Source organism: Leucoraja erinacea, chromosome 23 (genome assembly GCF_028641065.1).
Source record: "Leucoraja erinacea ecotype New England chromosome 23, Leri_hhj_1, whole genome shotgun sequence".
NCBI lineage: Eukaryota > Metazoa > Chordata > Chondrichthyes > Rajiformes > Rajidae > Leucoraja > Leucoraja erinaceus.
In genome coordinates, this window is record NC_073399.1 from 1,955,796 (window position 1) to 1,972,068 (window position 16,273).

A 16,273-nucleotide genomic window follows, 5' to 3' on the forward strand; every position below is an offset into this window, starting at 1 on the left:
ACTCTACCACAGCGCCATTGTACATTCCAAGGACGTGCAGGTTTGTAGGTTAATCGACCTGTAAATTGTGAGATAAATAACAAAAAGCTGGAGAAAAAGGCAGCGTGTCAAGCAGCATCATTCTTCAGGCCCTAGTGTGTAGGATAGTACCAGTGTATGGGTGATTGTTGGTTGATGCTGACTTGGTGGGCTGAAGGGTCTGTTTCCACCCTGTATCTCTGAACTAAACTAAACTCCACATAGAATTGCTGGAAGCACATTGCATGATTTGGGAGACACTTGTACCATCGACCCATGGTTCTGTGTCGGGTAGTTATCCAACACGGACACGAGGCAAAATGAGAAATACGTTATCTTTAAAGATGGCATCAGATAAAACAATTTGTAGCCACGTCATTTTGTGATGAATGAAATAGCTGTTCTTTAATAGACACATAATGCTGGAGTAACTCAGCGGGACAGGCAGCATCTCTGGAGAGAAGGAATGGGTGACGTTTCTGGTCAGATTGAAGGGGGGTCTCAACTCGAAACGTCGCCCATTCGTTCTCTCCAGCGATGCTGCCTGTCTCGCTGAGTTACTCCAGCATTTTGTTCTGTTTAAAGCAGCATCTTGCAGTTCCTTCCTACACAGCTGTTCTTTATTTCTCCCTTTACTTCCCATCGCTTTCATACCCTGGGCATTTCAATTTCCACATGAAACAGGAGTGTCGGACATCGCTGGGCCCGTGCAAAATCTGCCACACATGTAGACCGATACAGTTACATCCTGGAACGACTCTGCTGTTGTGCCTCATGCTTGGAAACTGGTTAAATAAATATTGCAAGACTGTGAGAGGTTTGAACCCTGAAGAGGCTGGATGAGCCCGAGGGAGATTTTATATTCATGTTCTGTTGTTTTAACAAGAATAACTAAGACTATTCTCTGCACCAATTCCATTGCTTGGTTGGCATCGCCATGGCGAAGCGACGAATTAAAGCAGAATGTTGCCATTTACATAATGCACAACTGTAGCCATTTGTTAGAAGCCATTTTGGAGAGCGAGTATGACACATTATAATAAAACATGAAGAAATTGGTTGACGGACTACACTTTCCATGCTCAACAGTAATGAGTGTAGCCCCCAGTAATGAGTGTAGCACCCAGTAATGAGTGTACCAGTAATGAGTGTACAAGTGTAAATAAATCATAAAGTAACTCTTCCACCAATACCTATGAGGAAAAACCACATAACTTAAAGGCTACTCATCTGCAATTGATGAAAATGTTATCCATGTATTCCTGGGGGGGTATTAACCATTCATTTGCATTAGCCAGGGATCTGAGAGCTATTGCTGCTATAGCATTAGTGGGAACTAATTATCCGCATGGATTGCAAATGGCTTCAACCTCAACAGCAATATTTTACAGAGCGAACATAAATCTTCCCAAACGTTACTTTATCACTAAAGAATCTTCACGAGATGAACACCTCAAGGCGTCAGCACCGTTAGAACTTTATAGTCAACGTTGACATTTTCTGGTAAAATGACAGGAGTGTTTACGCCAGGTTCGTGCCTCTTGATGGATGGATGAGTCACTGGTGCATTAAGAGTTAATCATTGATGGAACTAGTTTGGTGCTGGCTGCCCTCTTAATGTTGTTCATTAACATCAGTAAGGAGCTCCATATTAGAATAACTATCCAACATTTAAATTAGAAACCCATAAAATCATCTTTCTGTTTTTGTCCAAAACAAGAACAACTTGGGCAGCACAGTGGTAGAGTTGCTGCCTTAGTGCACCAGTGACCGGGTTTGATCCCGACTACCAGTGCTGTCTTTTCAGTTTGTATGTTCTCCCCAAGATTGCGTGGGTTTTCTCCGGGTGCTCCGGTTTCCTCACATACACCAAAGACGTTCAGGCGTGTAGGCTAATTGGCTTCAGCAAAAATTGTAAATTGTCCCTAATGTGTAGAATAGTGAAAAATATTGTGCATAGAAAAAGTACAGACCCTGATCTATACAGGATAGAGTAGTGTACAGGTGATCACTAGTTGGCACGGACTCGGTGAACTGAAGGGCTTGTATCTCTAAACTAAAAAAATAAAACTAAGAAGGGTTTTATTGCTGTGCATGGGACCTACAGATCACTGGCTTGGATGGATACAGCTGACTTCAACTACAGGGGAAAGCAAACTTTACTAAGGAACATGAAATATGCGCTGGAAGAGGCTGGATGAGCAGAGTTGTTTGAATGATCATGAACAATAATTGACGGTACACCATGTGTTGGAGGCTTTCTGCTGACATGGCTGTTTGACATGGAGTTCCTGTTGGACTGAATCACTTTTGTTTCCGTCGTCAGCGGGGGATTCCTATCTGTCCCAGCCATGTTTTCCCAACTGTTGTGGCCACATTCAGTGGCAATCAGCGGGTGTCGGGCCACCCCAGTAGCATCAGCCCTCCCCTCTCCCCATGTCCCCCTCACAATTAGTCTCTGTAATTCAGAATGAAAACAATCCACTGCTTCTCAGTGCAAGATGAAAGGGGTTTGTGCAGCAGAAGTAATTCCACTGCTGTGAAGAGGCCACTCCAGGCATTGTGTCCAGCTAAGGAGTTGGAACAGGATAGGATGCAAGGGGTTTCCATGTGATTTCGCAGCTCCCCACTGTTTTTTATGCTGCTTAGGTAGAGACTGTTGGGATAATTATCACTAAGAATACAGGAGAGAAAGTAATCTTTTAATGTACAGAGGAAAGTGTTTTATTTATACAACAGCCCGTTCCCCCCAGTGCACTGGGACTTAATTGCACTCGGCGATGAGTGCTCTTCAAGCCGAACATTTTGTAAGGGAGGACATTGTCTTTTGCCTCACAGTGGCCTAATTACAAACAACTTCAGACAACAGCATTTTATGGTTTGCGATCACAGGTCTTAGGCCAGCATTAACTTGATACACTGAGCAAGCCACTCACGGCTTTCCCACCGATCATGAAATTATGCGCCGTACTGAAACCAAGAGAAAAATAACGGTGAAAGGAGAAAGGAATTCTCATTTAGTTTCTAACAAAACCTGCAATTTTACTAATACGGGTTCATCTTATTGAGAGAAAAAGCTATGCAGAAGTCAGAGCGTTTTATAAACTACAGAACAACCCTGTAATACATATAAAAATCAATTGAAAGCCAATCGGTCTGTATTCACGTTCTACAAATGACCCCACGTGTAATAAGTTGACCTCAGTGTAAGTTTTCAAATGATCCAGTTTCAGTGCAACACTCAGTTTACGTTTATTTTCCAAGCCCAAAGCTCTAGTGCGAGAGATGAATTATTTTATAACTGGATCCTCCTGTTTCCGACAAATATCAGAACAGGTGGTGTGTTTGGCATGCTACAGCGCAGAGCGCTTTGTAGAAATGTGTAAGTCAGCATTGTTCTAATGGCAGCAGAGGGGGCTGATCGGGGGAACATGAATGAGGTGCACAAAATTACCAGAAGCATATGTAGGGTAGCTAGTAAGAAACCTTTCCCCATGGCAAAGGCATCTAAGACCAGAAAGGATAGATTCACATAACTCACGTGAGGAGTAAGAGGTTTAGAGGGAATCGCAGGAAGATTTTTTCCCCACCCATAGACTGGTTGCAATGTCAAATATACTGGTAGAGTCAAGTACCCTCACAACATTTAATTATCCACTTGATGAAGGCAGAGTAGGCAGTGGAACAAGTGCTGGCAAGTGGGATCATTGTAGATAAGTATCGATGCTTGGCATGGATTTGGTGGGCAGAAGTGCCCAGTGTGACTCCATAACTTTATTAAACCTGCCTGTCCCAGTAAATCTATCGGAGAAGTGAACTAGGCAATCAAACAACGGCACTGATACGAGGTTTCATTACTTTGTTCCTTAAACTACAGGATATAGACCTGACCTTACCCAGAATACTAATGGTTCGGTTCATTACATAATCTGAAATGCAAGCCAGTTTGGTCAAGAACTGGCAGTCCAGGGTCAAAGAAATCAATCATTTGAAAAAAAAAAAGTATTTAATGTTGGATGTATACAAAAGATGTAGCAAAATAAATAAAAACTCAAGGTACAATTATTTTTCTCAAACAGATAGTTCCTTTGTCTTATCTTTTGACCTGTATCACTAGAGTAAGTAAAATTAAAAGTATTTCTTCTATAATGAGACAGATGTTGCACATTAACAGAAAGCAATGCTAATTTGCACTGCTGTGATTCAGTTGTGTCATTTTAGCACAATGCACATTCTTCAATGCTCTGATTTAGTAGATGAATCAAACAGTGTTGCCAAGAATTATAAATGTGTCCATTTCCCATTGTTAATATGAAAATGGTATATTATTCTGATAGAAAAATAAGATTAAATGTGATATAAGTGGATGATGGTTTAAGTCACAAAGACTTAACTATATCAAATATCCAGCAGAAAACGTCCTATCCGTGACCCCCTTGCCAAGTAAAAACAAGTGTAACAGCGTTATGCTTGCAAAGCAAACTGTAACTTTCCAAAGAACAATTTCAACAGTTTTTATAAAATAAATTCTCGAGATTAAGCAATCGTACTTTTGGGTCCAAATAAGAATGGAGCAACCAATTAATAATTAACTACGGAATTTCACATAGAAGGGTCAAATAAGTATGACAAGCTATTTTCTAGATGGCTCGTTTGGAATGTGAATTTCCATGCTAATTCTTGGGTCACTGAAGAGCAATGTTATGAGGTAGTTTTCACCTGACTGTGTGAAAGCATCAGAACCATTGGCAGCATAAATGGAGAAATTGCAACACATGCAACAACTATTTCAGACAGTAGAATATTCACAATCAAATATGCTGTCGTTAGTGTTCACCGCAAGGGATTTGTGATGTTTACACAGTGAGCAGGAAGGCAAATGTATTCGTTTTGGAAACCATAAGGCAGCAGTAAGTGCAGCTCTAATAGACTTATAGATACTCATCCAAACTCCAAACATCCAGCAACTTCATTGCGACTGTCCCAGGGATAATCATGATATTGTCATTAAAAATTAAACCATGATGGATACTACTGTATGCACCATATGTATTGTATGTACTTATAATATATCATATGTACATCTTTGTGGTAACATATCATTAGTTGTACAGATATTTTTCTGGCATTAAAACAAGCTTGGATAATTTCACTAGTTTCTCTCCCAACAACAAATCTCGTGATTATCAATGATAATGCAGTTGATTTATAATCATGTTATTACCTATTTAAATTGATCTTGAATGTTTTGAGAGACTGCTACTCATCATAACTCTCAATTCATCTTAATTTCCTTATAATATAATTATATCAGCGTTAACAATTAGCTATATGCAAGTGAGATAATGATGACTGATATAATTGACTGATTTCTTAAGTGTGACACATTAATCTGACCCATAAAACAAATATTACCAGTGCTCAATTCTGATAATTGAGTGAAAACTAATCCTGCACATGAGCCATTACGAATGTACATGCAATATATTACCATTTAAAATTAGAATTAAACTCTTAATCAATAATGGAAGTAGTTATGAAAACTCCATTTGCAAACTTGTAAAGTGTACTGCAAATTCTCCACAATAGTTATTTCCCTGCAAATTCATTTTAAATACAGACTCAATCTGTGTATTTACATAACGGCATTCAAAACCCTTTATGAAATTTGGTATTGATCCATTTGAAACATTGCAGCTGTCTGAAGCATGTTTGTGTGGATTCTGATAAAAAATGAACATGCTCCGTGCTTTCCATAAGACCATTGAAAAGTGCAGGCAATGTACAGTTGAGATGTCTCTCTCTCTCTCTCTCTCACACATTAATGCAATGGAAATTAAAATAGTCAATGTGCAAGATTGTCCAAATGAAAGAATGTAGTCTGTTTTTATTGTTAATAGCCCCACCACAATTAATAATAATTCTATCTCATTAAAACCATTTCACATTCTTGAACTGCTTGTCCTCTTCTTATCTAAGTTTTTTTTTTATAAAATTGTCCTGTCGGTTATTGTCCTCCTTACAGAACATTGTTTCAGACAGACTAATTAATGATAACTTCAAAACCTCGATTCTTGTAAAGCAAACACAGGAGGGCCCTGGTACTGATACTTCATATACAACTAATTACACCAGCATTATCTGGGGTTCTTTTAACGATAATTTTGACGTAATCTCAGAGAATATGTAAGCACTCAAATGTTATGATAGAATTTCAAAACTGCAGCTCAACTTTGTTCCAACATGCGATGAACCTGATCAGACGGTGCAATGGAAGGTTCCACATATCTTGCCTTATTCAATGATAAATACTGGAATTAATTTTTTTAAATGCAGTCCAAAAAAGTTCAAGTGAATGGAAAACAGCAGTGGGTAAATAAATCAATATTTGTCGTGCAAAAGACATTGTGTCAATAAACTAACCAAAGGAAAAAATCAACAAGCAGGCAGGTCGTTTACCCATCATGTTGTTTGTCATTTACAATGTTTTCAGTAAAGGTGACTTCTGCAATCTCCTGGACAAAAGTTACACAGAGTCCTTACTCTAGCACCAGGCGATGTTTCCCAAACACCAACAATTCATTAAGTAAAGAACCTATGTTTCAGCAACACAGTGGATCTGCCACATTGGCAGCAACAATGCTACAATAGATTGTGCTGCATTTATGTTCCCTTTAATGAGAGATCTGCTCCAATGGTTTTGATAATACAAATTAAAAACAATGCACGATATAAGAATTGAAAGAAAATGCCTATTGCATAGAATTATACTATTATCTCTTAATTTATGCTATTATTTTAAATGTATATAGTCAAATATATCTGCAATGCCTATTGAAACGCCAGGATACAAGGAGATTCACTTCAATAAAACATGTTTCCATGTCTCCAAAGTTGGCACACAGTACAGTTCTGATAAGGATTGCAAATGTAACAACACAAATCATTCTAGTTAATTAAGGTATCGGTGAGTCACCCTGTTGTCCTTTCACACTACAATGAGATTAATATTCTAACCAGAGGCACTCGTACATCCAGGTTTCCTAGGGTCTGAACAAGAATCCTTACTAGGTTACAGCAGCATAATACTGGCCCCAGCAACAACAAAACATGGTATCAAGTGTTGAATCAAACTCTCTGGACTTTTCTATTTATAATGAAGTTAGATTTTATTCTGCACACTGGAAATTACTGAAAAGTAAAATATATTGTCTTTCCTTTCCTTCTCCCACAGTACTGTTCACCACATGGGGATCAGGAGCCAAACCCAAGTAAAGTCCATTCTCCACCAATGGCCTGTACGGTGTACATATATCGGCATTGAAGACACATACATCTATTATTGGCCGGGCATAAGTCCCTCAAGGGTATACTGGTCTGCGGCTCATCAGCAATAAGAATGGCATTTATTTCTATGTAACCCTACAAGCGAGGATATTTATCCACTGGATTCCAATCGGTGATGGCAGCTGATGCTACTAACATGCCTTCACCACGCCCGACTCTCTGCAGCCTCGCCCTCTCCGCCCCAAACACCACACCCCTTCCCTGCTCCTGCTCCATGTCAAATGGCATGACATTGGTAATCTGTGCCTTGCTGTTGGCAGCCCCAACACCCAACCTTGATGCTCTTACATTCTCCGTTGCCAACTGTCCATCCCATTCTTAGACGGGAACATAGATAGACACAAGATATCTCAGCGGGACAGGCAAGAGAAAATAGAAGGAATGGGTGACGTTTCAGTCGAGACCCTTCGTCAAGACTGAGTCACATCATTGTTCTCTTACACTATTAAACCCCAATGAGATTACAATTGAATTGAATTGAATTCCTTAATTGTCATTCAGACCTTACAGTCTGAACGAAATTTCGTGCCTGCAGTCATACATACAATAATACAATAATAAACAACAATAAACACAAATTAACATCCACCACAGTGAGTCCTCCAAACACCTCCTCACTGTGGTAGAGGTAAAAATCTTAGGGCTGCAGTATATTCCCTCCTCTTCTCCCTCTGCGCTGAGGCGATTGTAATTCTAACCAGAGACACTCATACTTTCAGGTTTCCAAGGGTTTGAACAATGACTTGATTCGGTTTCAGCCACACAAAACTGGCCCAGCAAAAAAAGAGTTGAATTAAACTGAAGAAGGTTCTCGAACCGAAGTGTCACCCATTCCATCTCTCCAGAAATGCTGCCTGACCCGCTGAGTTACTCCAACATTCCGTGTCTATCTTCGGTGTAAACCAGTATCTGCACTTCCTTCCGGCACATTACTGAAATTAATGGGTGGCAACCAATTACAATGACCAAGTCAAGCCAATGTTTTGCAAAGCAGAAGTTAATGTTTGCAAATCCTCAGCTATCCTACAACTCTTTGAGAGGGGCTGTTGAGGACAAATGATTCACCCTTCAAACGCCAATGCAAGCACAGGTTAAAATTTCTCCAACTGTTCGTTTCCCACTGGGTTTAGACCAGTCGGTGTTCCTGGTTACAGATATTAGTTCAAATTTAACTGGAGTTATTCAATCTTTCTAAAAACATACCGCTGTTATTTTCTAAAATGTTACTCATGGGGGTGGGGGGTAGGTTCATGTTACTGAATGCTCAGCAAATACCTCAGGATGTTGCGAGTGAACGGTCCTGTCCCTGCCTCCGCCTCACACACAGCTGGGGATCACCACAGGAAACTGGACAACCTCTCAAATGGGGCTAGTTGGAGAAATAAAGAGAAACTTTCCAGCCTTCAATTCCCAGTCGCACAAATCATCAATTTGTAGATTTCCTTAGGACATTAAGATCCCATTTGGTCCATCAAGTGTGTGGCACCTCTTTGCCTCTCCATTCCCCACTACTCTCTCCTGCTGCCAAATACTAATTCAGTAAATTGCATTGTTGTAGATCTTTAGACTTTTACTTTAGAGATACAGCGCAGAGTCCATGGACCCGACTCACACTATCCCGCATCGAGGAACAATTCTTACCGAAGCCAATTAACCTCAAAACCTGTACGTCTTTGGAGTGTGGGTGGAAATCAGAGCACCCGCAGAAAACCCACGCGGTCTCAGGAACCACGTGGAAACTCGGTGCTGATCAGGATTGAACCCATGTCTTGGTGCTGTCAGGGCAGCTACTGTACCGCTGTGCCACTCGTATTCATATCCATGTGACTGGTGTCTCCTCTATAAACAGTGCCGGTGTACATGGCAGTTAAACTTGGTTGGGATATGAATTGTTGGCAGCGTGGCAGGGTAGAGACGCCATTCGCAGGCAAGGAGAGACAGGAACGGGTTGTGGAGTTACATTTCAAGTCTCCTACAGGCGGGGCAGAAACAAACTCGATCCTTTGGGATGGAGTGAAGAATTGTCTCCCCCCCCCCCCCCCCCCCCCCCCCCCCTCTCTTTTTGAGTTCCTATTTGCTGAGGGGGTTCGGTCGGCACTTGTTGGCGGTGGAACGAACGAGCCCTTGTTGAGGAGGTGCATCGACACCGCCTGACGGTGGCAGCAGAAGCACAGAATGAACATGGCCATCTGTCCGGAGATCTCACAGCGAGCTGCCTCTGAACACAGACTATTTATACCTCTGCAAGAAAAACGAGGTTTAATCCCCGCAACCCCCCCCCCCCCCCCCCCCCCTCCCCCCTCCCCCCCTCCCCCTCTCCCCCCACCCCCAACAAACCTTCAAAAACAAACGCAATGTCAATAGCAAACTTTCACCCCGTTATGAATTTCGTTTAAAATATCCAAAACCGGTACATGTCAACCTATTTAATTTGCCTGTAAAGTATCTACCCAATTAATATCGAGGGCAAAACGTGGGTGTTTTAGTCTGAATGGCAACTGGACATTGGAGCAACAGCAGACATTATTCCGTCTATTTAAAACAAACTAATATTAATAAACGCCGTGGACAACGGAATAGAAGAACTTTGAGGAAACTCTAGTTTGCAAAACTGCAATGAGTTGCTCCTCGGGTCAAAGGGACGAAGGATCTGTGGTCGCGATCCAATTTTAGAAAACACAACGCTATACAGGATGGAGCAACTTGTCACCCGATTAATTCCGTTGGTATCTGTTGATCAACGAGTCCGGGGCTAAACCATCAGTAGACGGCCCCCAGACCCGTTATAATTAGCCGGCGCAAGCTGTTGGACCGGCACCCAACTCGACAAGAAGCTGCCGACCAAACCCTGGCAGATGGACATTCTTGTTTATTTCGTTTCCCACCTCCGTCCCAAGGATTGTTTGGGGGGGGGGGGGGGGGGGGGGGGGGGGGATTGTTGTTGACCGAGCCATTTATTTTTGTTTTCTCGCTCAACCCAGGAGCACAGATCTGACCGGAATGGATTGACAGTGGGATGCGCATAGAACATGGTAAAGTGCATCACAAGAACATGTCCCTCCGCCCACAACATATGTGCTGAACATATTGCCAAGTTAATCTAACATATGCTTTGGATTGTGTAGGAACTGTAATTAAGTAACCAAGTAGGGTAGCCGCCTGGAATTTAGTTTGCAAATTTGTGCATTTTCGGTTGGCAAAATTAGGAGAAAATATTAGTTTGAACTGAAATGTTTTGCCAAATAGGTTAATAGTTTTAAGCTTTCTATCAGGGTCCTTATTCGTTCTATGCGGGAGGTGTAAAAGGAAAGACTTTCCTTCAGTTTCTAAAGTCGCCCATCTTATTCAAATTCAGTTTAAATGGACTCCCAGTTCTCCCTGGCGTGAAGCTGAAGGGTTTTCCATCCAATGATAATGTACAGGGCCGGAACTTGTTGACACTTCTCCCGCGCTCTCACAGCAGAGAGTCGCAGACAAACGTCTCTGAAGAGCCGGGGTAAGGGCGCAGACATTTGGAGAGATTTGTTTTCCTTTCCTTTTGTTGTTGTTGATTTACATTCCACTCGATCCAAGTCAACAAACGAGCGCGCCACGGCGCAGTCTGAGCCAAGCGCAAAAAGCAACAACAAAAAACCGGGATTTCCGCCACGTCAATATTCTACACATTCACTCAACTGGCCTTTTTCCCCACTGCTCATAATCCAGAAGAACTACACGCGAATACCCCGCGTTATCCATGATCCAATGGGTTTTCTAATATTTCTTAATCAGAATTTTAGATTCCTTTGTAAAATAAAACACACACACACATGTTGTAATATATTGAACATATTGGAAAGAGAAACAATGACTCCCCCCACCCAAAGAGTTAACCTTAATACCACTTGCAGCTAAAGTTGGGGTTTTATTTATTCAGATTATTCCCCACCCACCCACACCCACTTTAAGGAACAATGAGTATTTACATCCATGGTTATATTTTCCCTGGCGATTTTTTAAATCCTTGTCCTTGGGCAATTAAGCAAATAATCCATAAATCTCAATATTTACAAAAACAAATCGTATTTTAACGACTTGCAAATTATACAATTCATTATAACTTTCCGGTAGGATACACTTGATGGGAGAAGAATAATTGCAAACAATGATTATGAAATGCTTGACATGTTCTCAAAAGCAGGAGGGGGGGGGGGGGGGGGGGGGGGGGGGGGGGGGAGGGGGGAGGAGGGGGGGGGGGGGGGGGAGGGGGGGAGAGGAGGGGAGGGGGGGGGGAGGGGACAGGGAGGGGAGTGAGGGGACATTAGAAGCTGAAACTTTCTCCCCTCTGCCTTTCAAGCAGTGCCGTTTCATCAACTACAAAACTTTACATCAAAGTCTTCCCTCCCCGAGGCGTTTTGGAAGACACAGAACAATTGGAAGTATTTGTATGTGGAAGGGGGGTAGAGAGACCAGAATAAAACGCTCATCAGATTCTGGAGGTCCCGCCTGCACTGAAATGACACCTTGTTTTCTTATCTCAATTAAAACACATCTTTCAACCCGAATTCTAAATGAAACGAAGCATTTCATCGCCAGGTAGAATTAAATCTACACACTCCAATATTTTGAAAACAACTACGAACCCAACATTGTCATTTAGTTTTCGTTTTTAATTTGTGAAAGGACTGTTCTCCCGCGCTCTCTCCCTCTCCTGCCTCTCGCCCGCTTTGTTAAGACTCGGGCTTTGAAGAAAAAGCGGGGCTCTCCCTCATGATCGGTTCATCTCGAATCGCTTTCAATATCAGTCCCCGCCACCAACACGTGTAAAACCACATCTACATAATAACGAAAGCTCCAAGAAAAAATATTTTTGGAGGAACTTCGTTTTGAAAGAATCGGTACAATTTCACAATTCTAACGATCCGCATTGGGCCGGGGCGTAAAGACGCGGTGAAGCCAACAATCTCCAGAGAAGATAAACGCAATTTCCATTAATTGTTGTCAATCATCAGATCACTAGAATTCATTAGTGCAGGCACCTCTAAAGCCTTGTTTGGGTATTGTTGTAATTTGAACAAATGGGGGCAAAAACCAGCTCTACCAGTTAGATCCTTAACTCGAGTTGCATGTCACTTTCTACCAAGGCTGGGTTCTGAGAAATGTCTCCTTGGCCGGGGACACGAATGGGTGCGTCTTAAATGGGCAAATTAGCCGGGAGACCAGACTTAGCAGGTGAGCCGAGGCGGCTAGCTGTCATTACGTGTCCCGAACATGCGTTTAAAATCAGAGCGGCCACAAGTTACACAAACATTCTCATCTCCCCGTGACTGGCGGCGACGGAACATCTCGGAGAGCAAATTGGTTATGGGAAGATTTTGTTGTTGTTGATGTTGCCCTCCGTCCATGGAGGGGGTGGAAATGAGGTCTCGCCTCCAGAATGTATTCACAGGAATCTCCAGCCGGCAGAGAGAGCTTCGCTGGAAAGAGGGAAATCTCCAGTTTCCCTGCATCCCGCGTTATTCCCACAGCTTGTGTTACTGAGACGTTTCCTGAATTGATGGATCTGCACTAAAAGGCTGCTGGGTCTCACCTTTTGAACTGACAAAATATACCCTGTTGTTGGGCCACTACGGAGCACTATAAAAATAAAAACGCACTGCCCTCGGCTCCCTACAGTTTTAACCCAATGAGTCTTGCACCATAACTTATTTTAATGATCTTTCTCGATCATCCCACCCCCACCCTCTACACACACACACACACGCACACACACATTGAAGTCACACGCGATTCGCAGCGCACATCAAAAGCACGACCCTGGGAAAATAACCAGTTGAAACTCCGACCTAGATTAGGATTAGACAGTCGTTCGCCCAAGTGGAGCTTCTGTAATACCAACTAGCGTGGACGGTTATATACCCAATCGTGGTTTATTAAACTGCAGACAGAGGCACCGAAATAATGTGTTTGCCAAATCGCTCCCTTAGATCGCAATAAAGAGTTTAACGCACAGATAGATATTTCCTCCAGCTGCCTTTTGTAGTTGGAGAACCCCTTTCCTCGCCTGTGTCACCATCCGTACTAAATTTATAACTTGGTACCTTTTGATTTTCTTGGCTGGCCGGCGATAAATAATAAAGTCTGCCGATCCGCGCAAGTTGTTATTTCAATAATCGAATATGGTTCAAACTTGTGGAAATGGACAAGGGACTGGAAAAGCGGCTATGTTTTGCCCGTCGACAGAGTTATATAAAACAAAGGTCACCCTGACGTTTTATGGTCACACCAACAAACTCAAAGTTCTCTACAGACAGCGGAGATGTAACAATGACACGGAACATAAACGGCCTGTAGGAATGTGGGAACATTAAGGCGCAGTATTAACATTACCGACTAAAGGGAGAATGTTGCATTAAAACTGGTCTGACACGGACGTTTCAACGTGGGCTGGGGTTTACAACTCTGCTCATGAGATGCTATCACCAAAGGAGGGAAAATGGAGTTGGGGTTTTCAAAAGGAGATGCCGTTTTAGTTTGGGAGCCGCGCAACAAATAACCGCGCCGGGAGTTTGACGGCCGATACCACGCGTCGCCTACGGCAGCCAACATCAGCACAGCTATTGCAGTTTTGAATTAACACATTCACAACGGTTCAACCCATGATTGAAGCGAGCGCAGTCTCCCGGCTTGTGGCACCGTTTGTTGTTGGTGCTACAACGCGGGGCCCGGTACTCGGGAGACGATGGGACAATCATGTTTACCCCACCCCCCCACACACAAACACAAACACCCCGGCGACTACCACTCACTTGTACCACTCCATCCCCTTGTCATAGTGGCGGTCGAAGAAGTGCGGTTCTGCCCCAACGGCCCTGATGTCGGGGTGAACCCGGAGAAACTCCAGCAGAGCCCGAGTGCCCCCTTTCTTCACCCCGATGATGATGGCCTGCGGGAGTTTCTTGGCTCCGAAGCCGCCCAGGTTGAGATCAAAGGGCCTCTGCGAGTGTCCACTGGCGGCCGTGGGGATGTCGGTCTGTGGAGCCGCCGCATCGTCCTGTAGTAAGTCGCTGGTGGCCGGCGCTGCCTCCTCCTCACCTGCCGCCTGCGAGCGCAGCAGCAGCAGTTTGGACCTCAGCTCCGAGACCCCGGCGCCAGAGGCTGTGGCTGACTTCTGTCGGCCCGCCTCGTAGTCGTAGACCAGGCTGGGCAGAGAGAGGCAGAGCCCGGCGCAAGAGTACAGGATGTAGAGCCACAGGAGTAACATGGTGAAAAGCAGCAAGAGTTTCTTGCGGAGCGCGGCCGGGGAAGTGAGATCTGAATGATACCAGCTCAGGCTACATTCCATGCCTTGTCGGTCCCATACATCGTAAACCAGCCAACTCCTACAGAAAGTGCACTGGAATGGACACATAAACCCCCATCATCTGGAAGAGATACGTGCGATCACCAGCCTGTTGGTTGTGGCCACATCGTTGAAAAAGCAACCGCTGGCTAATGAGATAACAGCCCGGCCCCTTGTATCTATCCCGCCTGCCTGCCTGCGCCCGCTCCGAGCTGACTCTCGCTCTAATTCCCCCAGCTTAATGTTACACCCCGGCAGCCCGCTGCAGTGACACCGAGTGATCGACGGCTCTAGTATCCACTCCTCAGCGAGTTTGAGTACAGATGAGCTGACATGGGCTCAGCGCGTTCTCCAATCCGCCCGCATTCCGCCCCTCTGCTTTCTCAATTGGCCCAGAGTCGGTATCAGAGGTAAACGTGACGACCATGCCCACCTGGCGTTGGAGCCGTGTCCAACTTTGCCGGGAGTTTATTTACACCCCCCTCCCCTCCCGCCACCCATCTATCGCTCGATACATTACAGGACCTTTTATTTAAAAAAAAAAGTATCACGCTGGCCTTATTTGGTAAGTGTCGGCTGGTCCTTCGCCTCTCCCCAAACCAGCAAGCGTGCCATAGTGGAAACGCGCCGGAAAGCTGCATTTAACACACTCTGACTTCTCCCACTACTGACGGAAATGAGTGAATCGAACCCGAACGGCCAGTTAGTTTACCCCGAGATAGGCTCCTGACTTTGTGTAGGTCGACAGGAACGTTCTTCACGGCGGTTCTCATCAGTTTCAAGTAGAAAGCTTACCTCGGTAATTGATATTGATAGCGGCACCGGGAGACTGGTGCAGAGGCAACACTATTATTAGACGGGGCAGTCGGGTTAGATTAAATATATGGATGGAATGATTTTTTTATAAAGTATTAATCTCTCGGCTAATTCGTGGACTAAACCAAAATCTAGAGGACCCGCCGATGCCGGAGATGAGGGAACAATCTCAAAAGTTACCAACACTTGCACAAAGGGGACAAAGCCGTCATCGATGTATCATCTTTCCTTTCATTATCGGTTGGACGTTCCTTTGTTTAATTAGCCTGATTTATGAAACAGTCGGCGCTAAAATGTCCAAATGAGTCATGATATGCAGAGTTTGTTATCCGTTATCAAACTTTGTTTGAAACTAGATTTAACTCCGTTGTGGATGAAACTAATTCACAGCAACTAATAACTTTAAACGTCGATATCCATGTACAGTTAAAGCGGTAAATAAGAAAAAAAATCAAATATAATTTTGTGGTAATTAAAATATCAGATCAAGGTCCTTAATCCCCGTCCAATGTCATTATGTATTTAGATTATCCACAGTTGTGGAAATAAATGTCCTTTAACATCTTATATCTGTTGACCATATTTCGATCGGTTTATGTTGTCTGCTGTGATATTTCGTCGGTTAAGAATAACTATCTCAAATCCTGACTGTAATTCAACAGAAGGTTGAATCTGTTCAATGGGCTATCAGATTGGCAATTACAACAAGTGTGGAGTCTCCGGTCATTTAGCCCCTGGATCGGGGTGAAATAAGTCACAAATGTTTTGTTT

General features: G+C 43.5%; 1 protein-coding gene across 1 annotated transcript in view; it reads right to left on the reverse strand.

The window, feature by feature from the left end:
* Nucleotides 1–16,032, reverse strand: part of LOC129708101 (heparan sulfate glucosamine 3-O-sulfotransferase 3B1-like) — a 29,772-nt gene extending 13,740 nt beyond the window's left edge. Inside the window, exon 1 of the mRNA XM_055653661.1 lies at nt 14,154–16,032. Coding sequence (XP_055509636.1) covers nt 14,154–14,755 — 602 coding nt within the window. The 5' untranslated portion in view covers nt 14,756–16,032. The remainder of the gene's footprint in view (nt 1–14,153) is intronic.
* Nucleotides 16,033–16,273: the final 241 nt, after the last annotated feature.